Source organism: Taudactylus pleione, unplaced genomic scaffold (genome assembly GCF_031769625.1).
Source record: "Taudactylus pleione unplaced genomic scaffold, aTauple2 ptg000015l, whole genome shotgun sequence".
Taxonomy (NCBI): domain Eukaryota; kingdom Metazoa; phylum Chordata; class Amphibia; order Anura; family Myobatrachidae; genus Taudactylus; species Taudactylus pleione.
In genome coordinates, this window is record NW_028284417.1 from 8,537,501 (window position 1) to 8,561,863 (window position 24,363).

Genomic DNA, 24,363 nt, shown 5'->3' on the forward strand with positions numbered 1-24,363 from the left:
ATATATATATGGGTTATCACTCACCCAATGTGTCCATCACCTCCACGGTCACCGCGGCTCCTGCTGATGACGTCATGCAAAGAGGCACACCAGCGTGCGTGTAGGCTGAGGGGGCGTGGCCTAAACACTCGTGCCATCACCATAACAACCATAAAACAATAACGCAGGACATCTGCAGGAAGGAGCGAACTGTTAGTTAGACAGGGGAACATTACAAACAAATGTACTAATGTTGCACTGCATGCAATATAATAAAAGAACTGGTATATGACAAGTAACCAGTAAAACGCTGTATCAGCATAACATGGAAATATAGAATCAATAGCAAAGGTGATCTCATCTGCTGCTACATATAATACCTAATACCAAAACAATAGCAGTCTCTAATGTAATGTGGAAACATCTAGGATCAATTATAAAAAACAGGTAAGGGATAGATTTTCATTGAGGCCCATAGGATGCACCGTTTGAAGTGTATGGATCCATTTAGCCTCTTTTTGCAGAAGAATGCGCCCTCTGTCCCCCCCTCTACTGCTAGGGGATACCCAATCTATCATTTTGTACCGGATACTGGACAAATTGTGTTGATGTTGAAGAAAATGTCGTGCGACAGGTTGGTCGCTACTCTTGCCCTCTAAGGCCATCCTAATACTGGAACGACGCATAGCCATGCGTTCCTTTAGTTGGCGTGTGGTCTTACCAATATATAGCATACTACAGGGGCATCTGATGTAGTAGATTACATACTTGCTGGAGCAAGTTAATGCATGTTTAATCTTGTATTTTTTACCCGATCTTGGGTGGGTAAAAGTATCCCCTATTTCAAGGAAGCTACATGTGGTACATCAGATACATTTATAGTTACCGGGTTTCCGTGTAAGAAAATGACTTGTCTTATTTGCTGACAATTGACTAATGTCATTGTGCATCACGATGTCCCTGATGTTCCTACCCCTTCTAAAAGAAGGCTAAATGGAATTACCCCGTAATGCTGGGATTTGGTTGTCTGTGGATACTAAGGGCCAGAACTGTTTGGCAATTTGCATCAGGGTATTACTACCCTCTGTGTATGTTTGTGTCCAAACAATACGATTGTCATGCTCCTTAATAGAAGTTGACTCTAAAGCCATTTTGCGGCTCACAGACAATGCACAATCTCGTGCTTTTATTAGAGTAGAATGGTGATAACCCCTTTTGAGAAACTTCATCATCATACTTTGAATCTGTATCCTAACATCACATGGATCACTGCAGATCCTTACCACCCTCATGAATTGAGAAAATGGTAGACCTCTTTTCAATGATTTAGGATGTTGACTGTCATAAGATAGGAAAGTATTCCTATCCGTGTCCTTGTAATACATTGAAGTATGGATACTGCCGTCATGACGGAGTTCAATAGAAACATCTAAGAAATGTACTGCAGTGTAGCTGCTTTCTGATGTGAGCTTAATGGGGCAGTCACGTTTGTTAATGTTGGATATTAGTGTATCGAAATTATCCTGGCTACCTTTTCATACGAGGAATATATCGTCAATGTATCGACAATAACCAGAAATCGATTGCACAATGATGGGATCTGAAAAAAAGAAATCTTCCTCTATGGCCAACATATATATATTCGCAAAACTCAGGGCTACACATGATCCCATGGCACACCCTGAGCGTTGTAAATAGATCTTACCATCAAACAAAAAATAGTTACGAGTAAGCGTCCATGTAAGCAACTGAAAAACAAAATCAATCTGTGGACCTTTATAGTCAACTTGACGTAGAATATATCTACGAACAGCTTCTATTCCTTCCACTTGGGGAATACTCGTATAGAGACTAGAGACATCAATGGTGCACATTAAATGTGGTTCTTGGAGAGGTGATAGTGCTTGCAATTTGAGGATGAATGATGTCGTATCCTTAAGGAAAGGTTTTTCTTTCTGAATAAGAGGCTGTAAAAAATAGTCTAAGTATTGCGAAATACTATAAAAAAGCGAATCACGTGCTGATATTATAGGCCTCCCCGCTGGAGAGGTGGCATTTTTATGTAATTTGGGGATGGTGTATAGCATCGGGATCTTAGGATGGGGTTGGACCAGTGCTTCTCTGGTGTATTGGTTGATTATGTTATCCAATACCGCTTGAGATAATAGTGCATCAAGCTCTTTCTTAAACAATGGTGTGGGGTCTTCCAACAAGATTTCATAAACTGAGGTGTCATTAAGCTGTCTGTAAACCTCTTTTTTGTAGAGAGTTAGATCCTGCACCACAATTCCCCCACCCTTGTCAGCGGGACGAATAACAATGTCCTGATACGAGCCCAGGTTGTTCAACGCCTGTTTTTCCAGATGAGAAAGATTTGCTCTTTTAACCTGATTATGTTTTTAATTCCCAATGATGTTGTCCATATAGTTGGTAAAACATTTAATGTTGGTGTTGGCTGAAAAAGGAACAAAAGAAGATTTTTTTTTCTGTACAGGGCAAGGATCTTTAGTTGAAGCTGATGAGCCAAAGAATTCTTTAAGTTTAATGCGACGATCAAATTTAATTAGATCCACCTTGTTTTGAAAAATATGAAAATCTTTGGTAGGGACAAATGATAGTCCTCGATTCAATACTTTAAGCTCAGTGTCCGTCAAGGTACGTGAAGAGAGATTGAATACTACCGTCTCGGATTGTATATTCTTCTTCGTCTGCCTCGCCCATTCACCTCCGCGCCTGGTGCGGGTTCTCTGGTGAGATCCAGTGTTGCTCGTGTGGCAACTCCTAAAGGGGGCCTGCTGGTAGCGATGGCCTTGGCTGAATCGACACATTCTGTTTCACTAGATGAAGCTGCAGTACTAGACTGTTCTGTGTCCAAAGCGAATCTCCTAGGTTTCCGGAATTTGGGTTTTCTGTCCTGGTTGGGGCCACTGTTATATGCCCAACTGTATACTTTCAACTCTGCGTAGTCCCTGAGGACTGTTTGAAATTTTAATTTTTTTTTATACTGTACCAGATCAGCCCTGTACTTGTCAATCTGATCCTGTAGTTTTTTGTACCAATCTTGTGTGGTATCAGATTTGATATTCGTAAGATGTATAGTTTCAAAGTTGTCAATCTTCTCCTTAATCAGAGATAACTCTCGTCTTGATTCTTCTATAACCAATAATATTAAATCATAAGAGCATTTGTTTAAAACAGCCGCCCAGTGTCGGCAAAACTCGGGGTTGTGGCAACCAATAGTTGGTATATTTCGTATCCGAAATCCACGGGGAATTTTTTTATCTCTATAGTAATCCGATAGAGACACACCGTGGAGATAGAAATCAACCTCTTTTTTCTTTAGTCTGACCAGTTGTGCCACAATTTGTTCCACTGTATCCGAGCCTGATGCATCCTGTAGTTTGGCTTGAAATAATATACTTTCTGCCTTAGAGTCAGTAAGATGCAATTGTTCTCCCTGTGGTAGACTAATCTCCCTCAATCCTGCTATGTCATCTGTATTTGACATCCCGTGGTATATGTGTGTGTGTGTGTGTGTATATCAGGGCTCGATTAAGCCCGGGTGCCAGGTCGCCATGGCAACTAAGATTTTAATCCTGGCGACCGGGATTTCCAAGGCGAGCCCTGCCCCTCGCTGCCGCAGAGAAGCACCATTCTACCAGCGGCCACGCGACTCCCCGCAGCTCACTCCTGAGCAGCGGATGCAGGATCCTGGCCTAAGGCTTAGTACTGGGGGCACTATTGCAGGGGCCTTACTACTGGGGGCACTAGTACTGGGGGTACTATTAGGGGGCTTAGTACTGGGGGTACTATTAGGGGGCTTAGTACTGGGGGGCACTATTTCAAGGGCTTCCTACTGGGGGGCACTATTACAGGGGGCTTACTACTGGGAGCACTATTACAGGGGACTTACTGCTGGGTTGGGGGGCATGTGTGGTGGTCTATACAAGCTTTCATAATTTTGATAATGGACGATGGTCTGGCTCCTAAACTTTTAAGATGGCTCCTAGATATTACAAAAATTTGTCGAGCCCTGGTGTATGTATGTATATGTGCGTGTATGTATGTGCGTATATACTCCGAGGTGCTTGACCACTACTATAGACTCCAAGGAAATAAGCAGCACTCCAGGACTGGTGCAGCAAGGAAAAAACTGGTGCTTTAATTCAACGTTTCGGGGACATTCCCCGTCATCATCATCAGTACACGCATTTCATATGATTGGTGGTCTAAACGTTCTACAAGTACACCATTACGGTAAAAGGTAATCTGTATTTCTTTCCTCATTGGATTAGAATAACTCATTAGATACTTTATTATGAATTTGTCTCCCTAGAAACAAAGCAATTTGTATGCATTATAACTTTTTGCATAACCTCCTAGTCCCACGCTAAAATCACATCAGGTTTAGCTCTGACTCATATATTTTCATAATTTGGAAAGACCAATTAGGTTCAACTTTATGGACCTCTTTAAAATCACTCCCTGCATCCACATATATGGAAGTGTTCCTCAGTACAGGTTGAGTCTCCCATATCCAAATATTCCGAAATACGGAATATTTTTAGCATGACTGTGATAATGAAACCTTTGCTTTTTGATGGTTCAATGTGCACATGCTTTGTTTGAGCCACAAAATTATTATAATTGTATAAAATGACCTTCAGGCTGTGTGTACAAGGTGTATATGAATCATAAATGCATTCTGTGTTTAGATTTGGGCCCTATTCCTAAGACATTTTAATATGGTATGCAAATATGCCAAATTACAGAATATTCCGATATCCAAAATACCCTTGGTCCCAAGCATTTTGGATATGGGTGACTCAACCTGTATTTTCAAACAACCCTGACTGTACCTAATGCTGAGAACCATTGACAAATTTATTTATTCATTATCTACAGTTGCGCCCTGACAGAAGAGGCTGTTGGCTTTGGGTGTAGACATTTGCTACTGTATTTTGGATCTTACCACATAGTATTAGTCAATATATGGAACTAATAAAGGCCATCTCAATGGCAGCTTTAAAGAGTATTTGCCTTGTGATTTCTAAGTATCCCTCCTTCATTTTATCTATTCTCTTAAATTTATTCATCTTTCCCTATAAATTAACTGGTTTGAAAGTCTTTCTTCAAAAAGAAAAACAAACTCAAATATTATTGATGTTTCCATCTGACTATTTGGTTTGAATCTCTTGTTTATACTCAAGATGCACCAGTTGTTGCTTAACTTTTCTCTAAAGGAGTCTTCCCTCTTCTCAATCTCCCTGTTCCTCAAATTTGTTTAATTAGATTGTTCTATGTTAATTGTAAAATTATTAGTTTGGCTCGGTTAGGCATCCACATAGATGCACTTCATTCCAGCTTTTGATCTCCATTCCACTGGCACTCAGTTTACCAATGATTGAATTGCCAAATCCAAGGGTCACTTTTCTATTCTTGTTGTAATTGACCTCATTGCCGCATAGTACAATGTTGACCTCCTCCTCCTCCTCTGCTCCATAAGACTCAGCACTCATCTGGTTCACCACCTACTTGTCCAAATTCTGTTTGTCTCCATTCCTACCTCTACCCCCTTGTCTCTTCCACTTCTTGTTTGTATCCTTCAGAGGTCTGTCCTTGGCCCTTTTCTCCCTTTACACCTTTCCCTTGGTGAGCACATCCCCCTCCTTCGGTCTCCAATATCACCTGTAGGCCAGTAATACACACATTTCCCTTTCTGCCCCCTGTCTTTTCTCTTCAGGCTATCTATCGGCCATGTTTTCCTGGATGTCACAGTTGAACTTCTCTCCCACATCCCTGTTGACAAGGTCTCTTGTTCCTTTTTATTCTTTTCTCATGTCCACTGTGGTTGTTAATGTGACTACCTCTATTTCTCCTCTCACATTTAGTTCCTCTTCCAATCCTGGTTCTTCCACCAGAATATATCCCGGAACAGGCTTACACTTTATTTTCCTTAGAAATTATTTTATAATCCATGCAAAGGCTAATTCAGTGTTAAGAGAAATTCTATTGTGTTATGGTGCGTAAACACTACCCGATTTTTAACAGGCAATTGAATAACAACGTAGTTATCATTCAATCGTTTGAAAGTCGGGCACAAATTGGGCAGTTTAATGTCAAAAATGACCTATGGTGCTCGCACCCGCTGGTCGTGTTTGACATCTATTAAAATTGGTGAATGGATATATGGAATCTGGCAATGGAGTCAATGTTTATGGGTGCATTTTCCAATCTCACTTTCAGGAATTTGGTACAGCCAGCATTATAGTTAGTAGGAATGACTGTTGCTTGTTGAGTCAATTAGAGTTCCTGGCCAGTTACCGCACTGGGACTGGGCTCAGGGTGACAAAACTAAAACCGTACAAAGTAAGTAGCACTGGCCTCTGCGAACTAGCCAAATGAGGTGCTGCATGGCTAACAATATTATGTTAGTGTTGCTGGACTTTTAAATGGGGAGAGAATTTATTTCATTTTTTTTTTCCTCAGAACTATGTGGTAAGCTACTGTAGGAAGGTTTCTTTTTCTGTTTCCCTAATGCTTTCTGTTTAATATTGGTGTACAGATGCTCAGTCCTAGCCTAAGGTGGAAAATGGCAAAGTAAATGGCACACAGTCATATTATTTCTGAAAATTTGTAGTTGTCATCAATGTGCTCACAATTATTTATTTCTTTTTTTTACCAGGTATTTAGTGCTTGAGAAACTCAGAGAAAAGGCAGATAAAATTCATATTTTTAGTTCTTTCTTCTATAAGCGCCTAAATCAAAGAGAGAGGAGGAATCTTCAGGATACTGCTAACTTAACGTGAGTACAAATAGGCCTACTGATTAGCTGGATCATGAGTCATGATATTCTCTATGCAGTCTTTTAATGTCTACATAACTTTATACTCTTGACATAGACTTTATAACTACAATATCTAATGTATGGTGGACTGCTCCTTGTTTCCTAGGTGAAGGTCTGTGATTACAGTAAAAGCACCGTTTGGCACTATTGTCCTTAGATGGCAATGGAACTTTTGACCTCTGCATTTTACAGTATAAGCAACATTGGCCCCATTAACAGTCATATAATACTGACTCAAAACAAGTTAGCAAAGTTAATTTTGGAAAGAGAGACATTTTATTGTATGACTGCCACCATGCTCACATGACCATAATGTATTATTTTTTATTTCAAAATAACAATACAGATGAAGTTAACAATGTGGCACGTCTAGCTTTAAATATATATTTTTTTCCATAGATTGCAGCAAAGGAGACATGGAAGAGTTAAAACATGGACTCGGCATGTGGATATCTTTCAAAAAGACTTCATTTTTGTTCCACTTAATGAAGCGTATGTAAAATCTAGAAATGCAAATTACAAACTATTTTGCATGCTCATTTCCATATAAATAAATACTGCAAAGTAAAGCATAAGTTGCCAGACTGTAAAAACTCAGCTCTGTTCTATAATGTTTCATTTCCAACAGGTACACTGACAATAAGAAGCATAGTTCATTCTTGGATTGCAGTGTATGTTTGTTTTCAAGAGCGTTTATTTATTTTTTCCAAATTAATTATAATTTAGACTACACATTAGCGCAGTGTTTCCCAAACTCTGGCCTGATCCAGAGGGGGGCACAGTGGCGATGTTTTCACAGTTGAGCAATTATTGGTGATCTCTGCATGTGCACGCGTTGCACTACACGTGCGGGAAGTTTCATTACCGTTGGAGGTCACAACTAGGATTTGGACGCGATGGGATTGACATGTAGCATTTGCGGAAGGTAAAGGGAGAGTGGCGACTATTTCGGGGGAGTGTCTCACTTTGCGACTATGATCCCATACGCAGTAAATATGGCTCCGGAATCTCAGTTACCACAGCCATTCTGCAGGACCATAAGGTTGCTCAGATTGTTGATTATCAACTGGTGTGCATCCGATGGTTGTTTCCTTGAACACAAGCGGTAGACTTGAGAAGCAGTCGGTGGACGTCTCGATACAAAACTAAACGACTGCAAAATTTGCATATTTTCAAAGCGCACTGCTTACGTATTCACAGCTGGGAAGCTATTTGTGTCCACCTCTGAATTGGGCTCTCTGTCTTCAAGGAACCCTGACAATCCATGTTTTAAGGATATCTATGCTAGAGCACAGGTGACTTAATACCTTAATCATTTTGATTTAACAGTCTTTGCTCAACCTGAACTGTTAGTGTGCTTTGAGGACAGAGTTTGGGAAACATTGCAGTAACGGTTTGTATAGCCTTTTCTTTGCAAAAGTTTATTTTACGGTCCTATATTGCAGCTTTTAGATTATTTCTCTGTCTTAAAAAATAAGTTTTTAAACACTGTAGGTTTGAGTAATTCAGTAGGAATGGTTTTATTAATAGAACTGTTTATCATAAATACAAACACTGTAACACTGGCAAGTTTAGATCTCCAAATATATAGAAGATCCAGTACCCAAACTATTGTTGTGTTCCCCAGTTGCACAAAGTTTATATCTTATGTGGTTTGGGGCCGATGTACTTGTTGGTTAATTTGTGCAGACCTGGCACTAAATGTACTGTACCCTAAAATTTAGTCTGCAAGAAAAATTAAAACACGTAACCATACAATTGAATCCAGATATAGCTGTGTCATAAGTAAGAGATAAAGATGAATCCATCAATTCTAGTTTCCCATACTAAATTGAATTATAAAATGAAGTGACGTGGTGGACATGGTTGCTTTGTTCTGAGGGGCAGAAGCTAGTATTTAAATCTGAGTCCAAAACAAGCCTTTAGCAATGTATACTTGTGTTTGCTTATTTATTGTTGGGAACTCCATATCTCTCTCAGGATAATCTATATAATAAAATCAATTACTGATAAAATTTATGTCATCGCTTTGTGTTGCACACATGCACATCGGACATAGCATGCAAAGCATTTGCCTACTTTCCAGTCATATTCTACACACTGAGTACCTGCACCTCCCTAACCCCTCCGCCCCCTTACCTAAACAAATACAACACAATTACACTAGCCATTGGTAAAGTTTAAAGACGCAAACTTTACCCGCTGGACAACGCAATGGTGTGCATGCACAGCCAGTGTCTGGTTGGTGTGATAACTTGAAGAACGGAAGACAGGCTCACAGAGGAGGAGCTACTCTATCCATTCATCCACCCATCCTACTTTCTAGATAGATATATATATTTAATTTAAATACATGGGTTACAACACACCAAATATTTAATTTGCTTACACCTTAAATAAACTTCCACGACAACAGTTCTGTTATGATCCTAGGTGGGGTTTTGTGCAGCAAGTAGGTAACTATTTATCTCTTAAGTGATGCTTTAGACACCGCTTAGCATGATTCCCCCAGCATGAAATGTTGATGTGCCTTTGAAAGTAAAAAAACAACTATTACAAATATAATCAAATAACTGTTTATTGAGACTTTGTGCAAAAATTTACCCAGACATATTAGAACTCTGTAATATTTTTCCAAAGGATTTGTTTAAAGTAAAAAGTATACACAATCTGGTAGTCCATTTTCTTTGTGTGTATTTGTTTTTTTCTTATTGTGCTGTTTCTTTTTTTTTTATAGTGCCCATTGGTTTTTAGCAGTAATCTGTTTTCCTGGCCTCGAAGAACCAGTGTATAATCCAAACCCTTACTACCAAGGAACAGGTGCTCCAGAAGCTGCCATGACACACGGAGACTATAGCAGGACCTCTATTCCTCCGGGTGATTTGCAGACATGTTTACAAGGCTCTTCTTCTAAATCACCTATTAAAAAAACACCCCAAAAAAAACAAACACTTCCTCCAGATGACACAAGCCCTGGGGTTGGTAAAAGCGACTCTCCTGTTAATAGACAAAGTTATTGTGTAGTAAGGAACAGCCCTAGAAGAAGCGATCAAAGCTTCCAAGAAGAAGATAAGTCTCTTAAATCTCCGTTTCCACAAACAGACTGTAGTCCTAAAAATGTAAATGGAATATCCAACGAATGTAATACTTCATTAAAGCATATTGGTAAGTAGAACGCACAAAATGCTATTTCAGTGTCCTACAAAATGATTAGCACTCTCCTATAAACATGTTCTTTGATAAAAGAATAATATCCATACCCATGGGAACACAGATATACTCTTCTGAACCCTACACAGTCCAAAATAAGGTAAGTAATAGTAAACACCCTTGAATGGGATAGTTCTTTTAATAGGATGGAATCTTCAGTAGGATAAACCTAGATTCGCGCAAGGTGCATTACTGGATGAGAAGTTCCAATAAGTTGCTGTATGGAGTCCACAAACCACATGCTTAACTAGCTTCAGACTTAACTAGGTCGTCCTTCATCAAGTGATGCTCCTTGCAGCAAACTGAGGATCTAGAACTGTGGTTTGCTTGGTCTTTCAACCACCTAAGACATGTGGAAGGAGTTTGTGTGCCTTTCTAAGCCAGAGTGTGGAGTGGAGTTTTTTTTGTGTTTTAAATGTGATTGCCTTTGTATCATTAAATTTTCTTATCTGTCTCTGCACTAATTCTGTGTTTGTGTTCACCCGTTACCTGAATGCTTATTGTACAGGGGAAAGGGGGTCACATCTCCTATAGGCTTACCAAAGAAACCATAGAATTTGGGAGCCAGAATATATGTGCTTATTATCTACCAAGACCCAAAACAAGTGAATTTGATCCCTATACAGGGTTTATGAAGGTTTATCCTTCTTAAGATTCCATCCTATTTAGGACTATCCCATTCAAGGCTGATTACCATCATGTACTTTATTTTGTACTGTGTAGGGTTCACTTGTGCATTTTTCTGTTCACGTTGGTGTTGATATTGGGTCTGTAGGCAGGAAGCCGGTGCTCGAAATGCCGACCAACGGCTTCCCGACAGTGAAATCCCGGCATGGGACTAATGATAGGCGTCTAAATACCGACATTTCTCTTTGGCCCAACAACCAGCATATCGATCGTAGGTAAGCCGGGCGTCTGGAGCGGACAGCCGTGTGGGGGGATGGATAGGTTTAGGGTCTCCCCGGGGGGACTTAGGTTTAGTCTTCCCTCCGTGAGGGTTAGGGTTAGGCTAGGAGCAGGTTAGGACTAGGCACCCCCCCCCCTCCACTCCCCCCCGGGAGGGTTAGATCTACGGTTCTGGGAAGGGGGCTATCATGTTTAGGCACCCCTGGGGGGAGGTTAGCGTTAGGCACCCCTAAGCAGGGGCTGGCTGGCAACTTTTAGCCTGGGGGACAAATGCATGCAGGCGGCCCTGGCAGAGGAGTAGCATGTAGCTAGGGTGCCCGGAGCACGTGCGTGCTTAGGCACTCCCCCCCCCCCCCCCCCCCCCCTCAAGTGTTCCAGGGAGGAGGCGGGTCCATATGGAATGAATGTAAAGTAAAAATAAAGATATGGTGCAGCCCCCTGTAGTGGTGCCCATATGCAGTGCCCCCTGTGCCCCAGGAGAGGACCCCCTTATACAGGCCACCAGTAGTGATCCTCCTATGCAGTGCCCCCAGTAGTGGTCCTCCCTGTCCTGTGCAGTGCCCCTTGTGCCCCCAGTAGTAAGCTTCTTATATAGTGTCCCCAGTAGTGGTCTCCCCTGTGCAGTGCCCCTTGTGCCCCCAGTAGTAAGCCCCTTATATAGTGCCCCCAGTAGTGGTAGCCCCTATGCAGTGCCCCCAGTAGTAGTCCCCCCCCCCCCTTGTAGTGCCCCCAGTAGTGCTCTCCCCCCTTGTAGTGCCCCCAGTAGTAGTCCCCCCTTTGTAATGCCCCCAGTAGTAGTCCCACCCGCTTGTAGTGCCCCCAGTAGTGCTCTCCCCCTTGTAGTGCCCCCAGTAGTGCTCTCCCCCTTGTAGTGCCCCCAGTAGTGCTCTCCCCCTTGTAGTGCCCCCAGTAGTGCTCTCCCCCTTGTAGTGCCCCCAGTAGTGCTCTCCCCCTTGTAGTGCCCCCAGTAGTGCTCTCCCCCTTGTAGTGCCCCCAGTAGTGCTCTCCCCCTTGTAGTGCCCCCAGTAGTGCTCTCCCCCTTGTAGTGCTCTCCCCCTTGTAGTGCCCCCAGTAGTGCTCTCCCCCTTGTAGTGCCCCCAGTAGTGCTCTCCCCCTTGTAGTGCCCCCAGTAGTGCTCTCCCCCTTGTAGTGCCCCCAGTAGTGCTCTCCCCCTTGTAGTGCCCCCAGTAGTGCTCTCCCCCTTGTAGTGCCCCCAGTAGTGCTCTCCCCCTTGTAGTGCCCCCAGTAGTGCTCTCCCCCTTGTTGTGCCCCCAGTAGTGCTCTCCCCCTTGTTGTGCCCCCAGTAGTAGTCTCCTCCCCTTGTTGTGCCCCCAGTAGTAGTCTCCTCCCTTGTAGTGCCCCCTGGGGGGCACATGGCACCCTGCCCCCCGGCCCAGCCTGCCACTGCCCCTAAGGGAGGGTTAGGGGGGGAGATGAGAGGGTTAGGGTAGTTACTCACCTCAGTCGGGATCTTCATCTTCCGCCGTCGGGATTTCATCCGCCAGGCTGAGGTCCGGGGTCATACATATCGATCCGATTGATGATAATCTATTATCAAAGAACATGTTTATAGGGCAACGTTAGTGGTTTCACGATATATTGTTTTGAATCTAATGTCAACAGATTGTTTTGCTATATTTTTTTTTGTGTTTATCTCAGCATTCTATTTTTGTTTTGCAGTTTTTTAGTATACATTTTAATACTTTTAGAGAAAACTGTGCATTTCCATTGCTATCCAGTTGAGGTGGTTACCCAATTACTGTACAGTTTTCTTTGTATATTTGCTAGTTGCCTGTAACTGAAATCCTCTGTACGTCTACTCTAGCTAGCTTCAGTTTCTCTCTTTTGCAATTCAAAATCATGCTTTACAATTGAACAGTCTTATTTACCACCCATTAAACTAAAAGTACAGTCTTTGAAGTACATTTCTGTTAAATTGTCTAGTGCTTTTTTCTACTTCAGGGTCCATAGGGTATCCACAGGATACCTTGGGGTATAGGTGTGACGTCAGTCGCTGGGCACCATAGAGTTAAGCTTTTCAGCCTCCCAGGATGCACTAGGGTCCCCCTCCTATACCCCGCCCCCGAGCCAAGGCACCTCAGTTTAGTTTGGTGCCCGGCCGGCGTCGGGTGCACCTGTCGGAGTGGGGGCTAGAAGAGCCCCTGAAGCTTTCTTCAGTGCAGCTGTGGCTGCACATCTGGATGTACAGCATGGACAGTCAGTCCTGACGTCCATGCTGTCTTCCCTACACCCCCGCCGGTACCAGAACGCCGGTACCGATCCAGGGATGCTGGTGAGCATCTGGGGTCACAGCTAGCGGTGACCCCAGATGTTCCGGACCATGGCCGGCTCCAAGGGGGACAAAGGTAAGCAGCGGGGTCCCGCGGTGGGTCCCCGCTGGTCACATGGTCCTAAGTCCCCAGGCAGGGGGCTCCCTGGGGACTGGCTGCAGCGTGGAGCCAGGCGACCAACCTGCGCTTTCCACTACCCCCTGGGACAGCGGACCGCAGCAGAGCGGTAGCGCTGCGGCGTCCCAGGGGTTAAATGCATGCCAGGGGAGCGCGCCTTCCCTGTCTCACAGCCGGCGCCTCCCCCGCTGCACACAGCCCTCTCTGCATGCTGCCGACTGGTCCTGTGGCAGCGCTCCTCCCCCAGGCCAGCCTCCTCTCTGCTCCTTGGCGGCCATCTTCTCCAGAACGCATGGTGAACGCTGCTGGAAACGCTGGACGGAAGCATCGTGGTCTGGGTCCCCCTGCATACCTCTCCTCCGCTGTGGCTCAGGTCTGTGTATGCAGCGCTGTGTCCTACCAGGCCCTGTGTCTGTGTAGTTGAGTGATCAGCGCTGTTAGTGCAGGAATTGTTATTTCTCTGCATTGTATGTGACTGTGCTAGCGCTGCCTGTAACTTTTCTTCTCTAAACTGTCAGCTTTATTACTGTCCCTGTTCTTTCTGCTAAAGCCCTTGTGGTGCGGTGCTGCAGGGTGGTCTCTCGCCTATTTAATACTTAATTGGTGAGAGAGGTCACATACGTGGTGCCATCATGTCTGAAAGTGATTTTCCCCTCCGGCTACAGTGTACCACGTGCAAAGTACCGTTAGCGGAGGGGGAGGGTAGCGCGGAGAGCCTTTGCCGGCAGTGTTTGTCCATGGCGCGGCCTATTACGGTTACAGCACCGGTACAGGAGCCGCCCTGGGCTTGTTTCGCTCAGGCGTTAACAGCTTTAGTGGGCCAGTTAGCTCCGCAGCCCGCGTTTACTCCGATGGGTTTGTCCCAGCAGTCTGTGGTGTCGTCACCCATGCAGGGGTTCCCACGACAATTGGTGGTACCCCACAGTCTCCCTATTTCCCCGCTCCCGGGTTCTCAGGAGCCAGCGTGGGTTAACTCCCTGACGAGTTCTGTATAGCACTTGTCGGATGTGTTGCAAGGGGAGTCTGTGATGCGGCCTCATAAAAGGCCGGTGGCGTCTCTGTCCGCTCCTTATGAGGATGACGAAGGGACGTCTGATGATGGGGAGATTCTGGATCCTTACGATCAGGAACCTCTCCATACTAAGGACGCTGATGCGAAGTCCAAAGTATATATTCCTGGACTTATTCGGGCGGTCCGCACAGCCTTGGTGATTGAGGACGAAGTTCCCCCAGCGGCTAAATCTAAGTATGCCTTTTTCAAAGATGTGAAGGGCGATGCCACAGTCTTTCCTCTTTCGGGTCAGTTGGTGGACCATTTAGAGGAGGCGTGGAAACAACCTGGCAAAAGATACCAGCCGCAGAGACGCCTGGCGGTGGCTTATCCGTTCGCGGATAATTATTTTGCTAAGTGGGAATCCCCTCCACAGGTGGATTCTCACGTGACCCGTCTTGTCCGTAGTGCCACATTGCCGATGCCATCCATGTCCTCCCTTAAGGATGCTACGGACCGCAAGGTAGAAATCTGCCTGAAGTCCGCTTATTCCCTTGCAGCACGGCCGGCTATGGCCATTTGCTGGGTTGCCAGAGCGATGGAGCGCTGGGCGGATTCATTAGAGGCTTCTTTTGAATCCGACTGTCCGGCCGAACAGGCGGAGTTGATTGGCAATCTCCGTGATAAGGCCACCTACATCAACGAGGCGGCTCTAGACATTAGTACTCTGGTGTCTAGAATTTCTTCAGCAGCGGTAGCTGCTCGTCGCACCTTGTGGCTGCGATCCTGGAAGGCGGACGCAGATTCCAAGAAAGGTCTGGAAGCGTTGCCGTTTACCGGAGAAGTTCTCTTCGGTCCGGATCTGGATAAGATTGTGGCCACGCTGGCGGCAGCCAAATCTGCTTGTCTCCCGTCGGCCGCTGCTCCTTCTGGTTCTGGACCATCGTCCTTTCGGTCATCTAGGGCCCAGGGCAGGCCCAAACCACAGTCGTTTCCTCGACAGGCTGGCCCTAAGAAATCGGTCAAGCCCCGGAAGCAGGCATGGAGTACCAGACGTCCGGCCCCCAAGCCAGATGACAAGCCTGCGGCCTGACGGTCCGGGCCTCCCTTTGGGGGATCCTAGGGTGGGAGGCCGCCTGCTACAGTTCGCCCAGTGTTGGTCGACCACTACAACAGACACTTGGGTTCTGGAGGTGGTTTCCCACGGATACGCCCTCTCCTTCCGGCACAGACCCCCGGCTCGATTCTTCACCACGGGTCTACCATCAGACCGGAACAAGGCTACGGAGCTGCGGAAGGTATTGCACACTATGCTCCAGGCTGGAGTTATAGTGCCTGTTCCATTCTCCCAGAGGGGCCAGGGTTTCTATTCAAATCTATTTTTGGTACAGAAACCCAATGGGTCATATCGTCCGATTTTCAACCTCAAAGCACTCAACAAGTCTTTGCGGGTCCCGAAGTTTCGGATGGAGACCCTACGGTCCATCATTCTAGCGCTGGAACCTGGGGACTACATGGTGTCATTGGACATACAGGACGCTTACCTGCATGTCCCTATTCTTTTGCGCCATCAACAGTTCCTCAGGTTTGCAATCCGCAGCGACCACTTCCAGTTTCGGGCGTTACCTTTTGGCCTGGCAACAGCACCACGTGTTTTCACCAAGGTGATGGCGGTCATGGCGGTTTCTCTGCGGCTGCAGGGAGTCCGCATTTTGCCGTATTTGGACGACCTGTTATTGGTGGCAGGATCTCCAGAGCTCCTGTTACGCCACTTGGACCTGACCATTGCACTGCTGCAACGGCACGGCTGGCTAATCAACTGGCAGAAGTCCACTCTAATCCCGTCTCGGAGGATTCTGCATCTTGGAGCCTTATTGGACTCGGGACAGCAAAGGATCTTCGTGACGGAGGACAAGATCTCTGCTTTACAGTCAAGGGTGCGCAGTTGCCTGCACAGCCGCCGGGTGTCCTTACACTCGGCGATGAGGTTACTGGGCTCCATGGTGTCGGTGTTCGACATGGTGGAATACGCCCAGTTTCACTCCAGACCTCTGCAGCACCTGATCCTTTCCAAGTGGAACGGGCTGCCTCAGTCTCTGAAGTCCCGGACGATTGTGCTCACCCCGGAGGTTCGCCTGTCCCTTGCGTGGTGGTTACAGACGACCCACCTCAACAAGGGACGTCCGTTCTGGGTTCCAAATTGGGTCCTGTTGACAACGGACGCCAGTCTTCGGGGCTGGGGAGCAGTTTCGGGTCCACACTTGTTCCAGGGCAGGTGGACGCCGACAGAAGCGGAGCTTCCAATAAATATCTTGGAACTCCGTGCGGTCTTCAATGCTCTCCAGCAGGCACAGCGGTTTCTCCAGGGTCGCCCGGTGCAGGTCCAGTCGGACAACGCTACCACCGTGGCCTACATAAACAGGCAAGGAGGAACTCGCAGTCGGGTGGCTCTCGTAGAGGTCTCTCGGATCCTGGTTTGGGCGGAGCGCAATCTTCCGGCCATATCAGCGGTCTTCATCCCGGGAGTGCTAAATTGGGAGGCGGACTTTCTAAGTCGCCAGGACGTTCATCCGGGGGAATGGTCCCTGCACCCGGACGTTTTTCAACTACTGGTGGACAGGTGGGGTCTTCCAGAAATCGACCTCATGGCGTCCCGGCACAACAACAAGTTGCCGGTGTACGGGTCTCGCACAAGAGACGAAGGGGCGTCTCTGGTGATGCTCTGTCCGTCCGGTGGACGTTCCGGTTCGCATACCTGTTCCCTCCGGTCTCCCTTCTTCCACGGGTAATCCGGAAATTCAAACAGGAAGGAGGGACGCTCCTGTTGATAGCTCCCGCGTGGCCCAGACGGCACTGGTTCTCAGACCTTCAGGGTCTGTCCGTGGACAGTCCTCTGCGGTTGCCGCTACGACCGGACCTTCTGTCTCAGGGTCCTTGCCTTCACCCGGACCTGACTCGGCTGTCTTTGACGGCGTGGCTGTTGAGACGGCCATGCTGAGGTCCCGGGGGTTTTCCAGCTCTGTGGTGCGTACCTTGTTACGAGCTCGGAAACCGTCTTCCGCGAGGATATACCATCGCATGTGGCATACGTTCTTCCAGTGGTGTTGACAGAGAGGTTATGCACAGCGGGAGTTTCGTCTGTCTCGGATTCTCGCCTTCCTGCAAGCGGGACTAGATCATGGGCTTCGCCTTGCTTCTTTGAAGGTACAGGTTTCGGCCCTATCTGTCTGGTTTCACCGTAGGATTGCTACAATCCCGGATGTGCGCACCTTTATGTAGGGTGTTCTCCGCATTCAGCCGCCCTTTGTTCCACCTGTGGCGCCTTGGGATTTGGCTGTGGTCCTGAGGGCTCTCCAAGGACCGCCGTTTGAACCACTGGGCTCAGTGGATCTTAAATGGCTAACAGCTAAGACTGTTTTCCTTCTGGCCATTGCTTCGGCCAGACGTGTTTCTGAGTTAGGGGCTCTTTCTTGTAGACCCCCTTTCTTGGTTTTTCATGGGAACAGGGCAGTGCTCCGCACTCGGCCCGAGTTTCTTCCCAAAGTTGTTTCCCAGTTTCATGTTAACGAGGAAATAGTTGTTCCGGCCTTTAACTCACCGGGTCTTTCCGTGGGTGAGGCCTCTTTGGATGTTGTGCGGGCCTTAAGGACTTATGTTGACCGCACTTCTTCGTTTAGGAAGTCGGACGCTTTGTTTGTCCTCTATGGCTTCCGTAAAAAGGGTTGGCCTGCTTCAAAGCAAACTTTGGCAGCCTGGATCCGTATGGCTATTTCTGAAGCTTATCTTCATGAAGGCCTACCGGTCCCTCCTTCTCTGAAGGCTCATTCCACTAGGTCTGTGGGTCCTTCGTGGGCAGCTCGACGTGGTGCCTCGGCAGTTCAGATCTGCAAGGCTGCTACGTGGTCCTCTGTCCATACCTTCGTGAGGTATTACAGGTTTGACACCTTCGCCTCTCAGGATGCTTCCTTCGGGCGGCGGATTCTCCTTTCTGCACAGGAGCGTCCCCACCCTTAAAGGATACTGCTTTGGGACATCCCCAAGGTATCCTGTGGATACCCTATGGACCCTGAAGTAGAAAATATGAGATATGGTAAGAACTTACCCTTGTTATCTCTATTTCTACGAAGTCCATAGGGTTCCACAGGACTCCCGCCCTGTCGCACCTGTGCTGCAGATGGGCTTTGCTCTGGTCACCGGTTTTCCGTCTCCCTCTGGTGAGAATGTGATTCTTGTATGTGTCCAGATCTTTGTTCTCTCTCTTCCTTCTCCTCCTCCGGCCTATGGCTTGGTAACTAACTGAGGTGCCTTGGCTCGGGGGCGGGGTATAGGAGGGGGACCCTAGTGCATCCTGGGAGGCTGAAAAGCTTAACTCTATGGTGCCCAGCGACTGACGTCACACCTATACCCCAAGGTATCCTGTGGAACCCTATGGACTTCGTAGAAATAGAGATAACAAGGGTAAGTTCTTACCATATCTCATATTTTTTCTTCTCACTATGTTTGAGATATTTTCTCTTTTGAACACCATAAGGGTTAGCATAAGTGGACTGGCTATGTGTATTGCTTAACAGGTATATAAAATTATGTTTGCTTTTGCCTTGTATTTTGTAGTGCAATCTTTTAAGGGATTTCTGTGCACTGTAGGCTTCAGGCACACACACTCATTTAATGTGGTCAAGTGTATACTTTTTCATATCGATACCTTCTGGATCTTATTACAAAAGGTCACAACAAGAGAAAGAAAAAGAAAGAATCCCCATAAGAGTGCACTAATTCTTGCCAATATCAACTAAAATATAACTTTTATTAAATCGTTTGAATAACCACTATTGTGGATATTTAAACGATTTAATAAAAGTTATATTTTAGTTGATATTGGCAAGAATTAGTGCACTCTTATGGGGATTCTTTCTTTTTCTTTCTCTTGTTGTGATATTCGTATACTCATCCCTGAGTAGCACCCCTGTATGATTGAGTATTTTACTACAAATATATTAATAACAGGGTAGTTCTGCGTGGATATTAGCCTTGGTGCGACCCGTCATTCCAGCTCCCTTTTTCCCGGTTATTTAATCGATTGATCAACTGTTATTACAAAAGGTCTCTTGAATAATTCTAATATGTCAAACTTGTATTGAAAATTAGAGAAACACATCTAATATACAGTTCTGGTGTGTCTGTGTTTTCTTGGAACTTGATCAGGTCACCAGTTTACCACACTTTGGGCCAGATAGGGTCATGGGAAAAACCTTACTAAGGAGATTTCAACGATGCCCCAACCCCTGCGTCTGGGGATGAGGGAATTGCCCAAATCTATTGCACATTTATGGTGGCCTTTATACTTATAAATTAATCCCTTCCAGTTCTAAGGGACAGGAACAGATCTAATTAATAAAGCCCGCAATTAATAGGCATTAAAAAGAAAAATCCTTTGTTGTGAATACTTGGAAGCTTCAAGGAACACATCAGCATAGCAGATGCAAGTGGGATGTTGCGGATCCCTTAACTATTTGTTACCACGCTCTCTAATGCTGCTCTCTGCTTCAGAGTCCTGTATTTGCCATTGCTGCTTTTTTATTATTTAATAGAATAAAAACATTACTTAAGTTATCCTTCTACAGTATATTTGGGATATCTTTTATCCATGAGACGTTCCTGTGAAGCAAGAACATTCATAAGCAAGAGAATGCAGCGCATGTACCCATTTGCAGGTACGCAATTCGCGCCTTGCATGGTGCGATTTGCCGCGCAAGCGACAAAGCAGCAAGGGTACTTATCTGTACTAGGGACTTGTGGAGAACATTGTGTCTACCAATGATGTGTTCATGTCTTGCTGGCCAGTCCTTCATCTCATAATAGTGGTTGTCATCACAACTGTCCCAGAGGCACAAGAAGCATATGTTTTTGGTGTACCCTAACTGTTGCCCCAAGGGCAAAGAAGTCACTGAGCTATTGTATAAAGTTTAAAACCCAAAACAGTAGGATGCCCATATATTTAGTTCCTGATGTGATGGGCTAATTTGGAGCTTGGATTCAGAATCCGCTAACAGAAATTAGTCAAGAACACCTGGGTTTTCCTCAGTAGCTGACAGTAACAATTTTTTTGTTGTCTAGTGTTATCAGCAATAGCACCCAACTCCCTTCCACTTATTACATTTATTAAACTTGTGCATTGTTGGGAGATATGGAGGTGGTGGACAGTTAATTTGTGGTAGCATTACCTCCCTTTTTGTTGTTATATTTGTTTTTGTACTGGGGGCATTATTCATTTTGTAAGACACATTTGTATTGGTCTAAGACATCAGTGGTGCTCAGATTGTGAAAAAGGGGTGAAACTAAGGTCTTAATGGAGATGTCCACCGATAGAAGTGTTCTGCACCCAAACTCGTTTTCCCCAGATGTCAGAAATGGTGGATATCTGTCCTGTTTTGAGGAGGGTTTTGAAATTCTACTTACATGGTGGCTGTCAGCTTTATCTTGCAACTTAATTTTTCCTGATATGTGTTTAATATTTTGGTGCATGTTGTCATGATTTTCTATACTCTGTCTACACCATGACAATTATGTGTCTTGAATTTTATGTGACTTGAGAGAGACCTAAAGCGAAGTGCAGAAATTATATATACAAATGCATACCATTTGGAAGTAATAGAAACCACCAAATCACTACTTGTAACATAATTTATACTTGTTTTATCCTATTCAGATGGTTTGCACAGGATACAAATAAGCTATAGGGACTCAGGAGATGATCTGAAGAAAAATGACGAAGAATTGATAGATTTTTCTGATGATCAAGATAATCTGGTAGGTAATTTCTTCAATCCTATTGTCGTTGTTTTTTTTTTTTCTTTTTTTTTTATTGTGGGATAAGGGTTGTTCTTCCAAATGATATTTGTGATGACGGCACATGTACATGATAGAGCGCAGTACCAGAGTGTCTGCTGTCACTGCATTGCGCCATCTTCCTGAAGAAATCACTGGGAAGATGGTGCCTCAATCACAAGGTAAGTATACTCTGGGTGCAGGGTTTGCGGTGCGTGGTCCCCCTGGACCCAGGAGCCTGTGTGCCCTGCACCCATTATTATGATGTCTATGGACTTTTAGGATATGTTTAATAAATATATCGCTACCTGTAATGTAAAGAAGAAATGGCTACCTACATGTTTCCCCTCTAGCATCATAAACCAGTAAGAAAGCCTTTCACTATTACCTGCTAAATGTGTCACGAATGTTGATATAATTGATATTTACACCCCTGGGTCTGATACAGTTAGTGGAGACTGAGATTTCATGAAGGTTTAACTAAGGCAGACAATTTTTTCAAGGTACAACCCCATATTCTCAGTTTAATAGATTAATATCCTGGCAATTAAAGGTGTGGGAAAAAAATCCAGGAAACACTATCGCTCTTCAGGAAGGGATTAGAGTAATCTAGTGATCTTTCTAGTTTAGTGATCTTTCTAGTTTCCAAGTATGTGAACGGTTATGCAGAATATAGTAATATTGTAACATGTTCTTTCTACCTACAGAAGGGTTGATACATGCAAACTACTAGCATAAAGTGGGTGCCCTGTTAATAAAAGTGAATTGTTAGGCCCTTGGTCAACTTAGTATTGCATTCAGTACCTGGTAAGAAAAAGAAATCTACCTACAAATCCAATATTTTTCAACCTTCAGGGAACACTGCACCGTGCAGATACAGAGCTTCTTTCTGTTAGGACATTGGCAATTTAAAAATCCTCAAGCTCCTTCTGTATCCACATCCAGCCGTGTGCCTATTGCTTGTATAAGGATTAGGATTTTCCTTGCACCCCCAGAAGAGTGGGCGGTTTTCCCGCATCCCACCCACTTCCTAGTGAAGTGTGCAGGATTGGGAGATGATACATGAGGGTAAATTTACTAAGGGTCCAGTTTGTGCGAGTTTGCAAACTCACGTGAGTTTAGGCATTATTTTTCATCTCGCAAATTTACTAAAGACGAACTCGAGAGAGTTTGAAGTGAGTTCTCTTTTTTTTTCACTGTTAAAACTCATGTGAGATTGCAAACTCGAATAAACTCACCATCGGCCAAATTAGGAAGTACTTTAGATGAAAAAGATGCAACTCGCAAATTTACTAAGATTCGAGTTTTCAATCTCGTGTGAAATTGTAGCAAATTCACTGTGAAATAGAAGTTTTAAACACTCACCTCCTGAGCTGCGAGTTTGGCTGAAACATACACAAATCATTGTGATTTGTGTGGGGTTTTTTTTAACTTGGTTAAGTAGGGTTAATTATTTTTTAAAAAATTACGTGAGGTCACCCCCCTCTCCAAAAGACTAACCAGCCCCGGACTTGCCAGCCAGTCCTGGTTCTTAAAATTACAGTGAAAAAAATGTGTAGGGTTCTACTGTCATTTAAGAACCAGCAACAGGAACAGAGCTGGTTTTAAATATAGGGAGATAAAAAATAGCGTGAGGTTCTCTCTATATTTAAAACCAGCTCCAGACCCTTTCTAGCGGGGGACTGATGCCACAGCCAGGGGCGCCCTTTCACCGGGCCCCTCAGCCGCAGCATCAGCCCTGACCGCTAGTGAGCCCAGGCCAGGGATCCCTGGGGTGTTGGGGACCCCTCCAGGGCACCCCTGGCCTAGGCTGATAGCCCGGAGCTAACCCCGCCACCCCTGGGCGGTGGGTGTCTGGTTGATAGTGTAGGTATAGTGTTAAAAATATAATTAACAATATTGTCTTTATAGTAGAACTGCAGGTCCCAGCAAGCCTCCCCCATATGCTGGTACTTGGAGAACCACAAGTACCAGTATGCGGGGCATTAAGATGCCACTGGTACCTGTATTTCACCTGTAAAGAAATGTGTAAAAAAAACACGAGACACACAGTGAAAATAAAGTTTTATTACATCCATACATACACCCACATACTCGCCTTCTTCCAGATGTTCCCATCCCCTTCTCAACGTAAAGTATCCAGTGGAAGTACCTGTAAAAAAAGATTAAATACTCACCTTTTGTCCCATGATGTTCTCCACAGTAATCCAAATAGGGCCTCGGACACACTGTAACAAGACGCTACAGCATATTGTTACAGTAACTCTATTGACAGCTCTGGGCTTGAGCCATCTTTAGTGCCGGGCGGCCAGCCAATCAGCGGCGGCTTAACATTAGCGGCCGCTCATTGGCTGGAATTCACATGGAGGAGCCACTCATTGGCTAAGCTCATTGACTAGGGAACCCGCCAGCACAGAGGATGGAGCACGGGAACACACTGCAATTACAGCCAGACAAGTGTGTAACACTTGCACGCCCGGAAAGAACCCGTCACACCTGCCGGCTACAAAAGGACGGGAAAAGGTAGGAGGCATGCACACCAAGAAGAAACTTATTTCTTTATTTGGCAACTTGTTATCCACTATATACAAGCCTGAAAACAATACTAGGGCTTGTAAAAACAAGAGGACCCTATTCCAAGTTGACATTATATCTGGCCCATCATACAGATTCACTCCATCATTACTAAGAAACAGAGGATCTTTTAAACAACACAAAACTTTTGAACTGCCACCCGCCCACAAATGAGGGTTATCCCCGTAGTTTTATTGATTTTCAACGAAATCTAACATACCATATCTATTTGAGAAACAATAACTCGCCCTCCTGATTTTTAACCGACTTTATTTGGTCCTCACCAAAACTGTCCACTTCTGGGCAAACTGTTATAATAAGTATATTGTCATACTGCTATAGTTTTACTTTTATCTTATTTTAATTGTGCATATGTACCAATATTAGTAAGTAATTTTTTGCTTGTATATCTATGTTATATGTTTTTGTCTCACCAGGAAGACACTCATATTAAATACTCATTGTTTAACATCACTCAGGCAACATTATTTCTATATTTTGAACCATACCTGATAATATACACTTCTTGTGCGCCCAATAAGACCCAACCCACAACCAATCTTGCTATCCCAGTGATCTAGGAAGGGATCACAGAGGTCTGTGGCAGCCAGAGAAAACACAAT

The 24,363-nt window shown here is 45.0% G+C and overlaps 1 protein-coding gene across 5 annotated transcripts in view; it reads left to right on the forward strand.

Annotated features, from left to right (window-relative positions):
- SENP6 (SUMO specific peptidase 6) overlaps nt 1–24,363 on the forward strand; it is a 158,142-nt gene that overhangs the window by 98,890 nt on the left and 34,889 nt on the right. For 4 of the 5 annotated variants that reach the window (XM_088471553.1, XM_088471560.1, XM_088471584.1 and 1 more), the window contains 4 exons: nt 6,665–6,784; nt 7,226–7,318; nt 9,564–9,991; nt 21,048–21,148. In XM_088471553.1, the coding sequence (XP_088327679.1) occupies nt 6,665–6,784; nt 7,226–7,318; nt 9,564–9,991; nt 21,048–21,148 (742 nt within the window). The remainder of the gene's footprint in view (nt 1–6,664; nt 6,785–7,225; nt 7,319–9,563; nt 9,992–21,047; nt 21,149–24,363) is intronic. The other variant, XM_088471568.1, reaches the window with a different exon arrangement.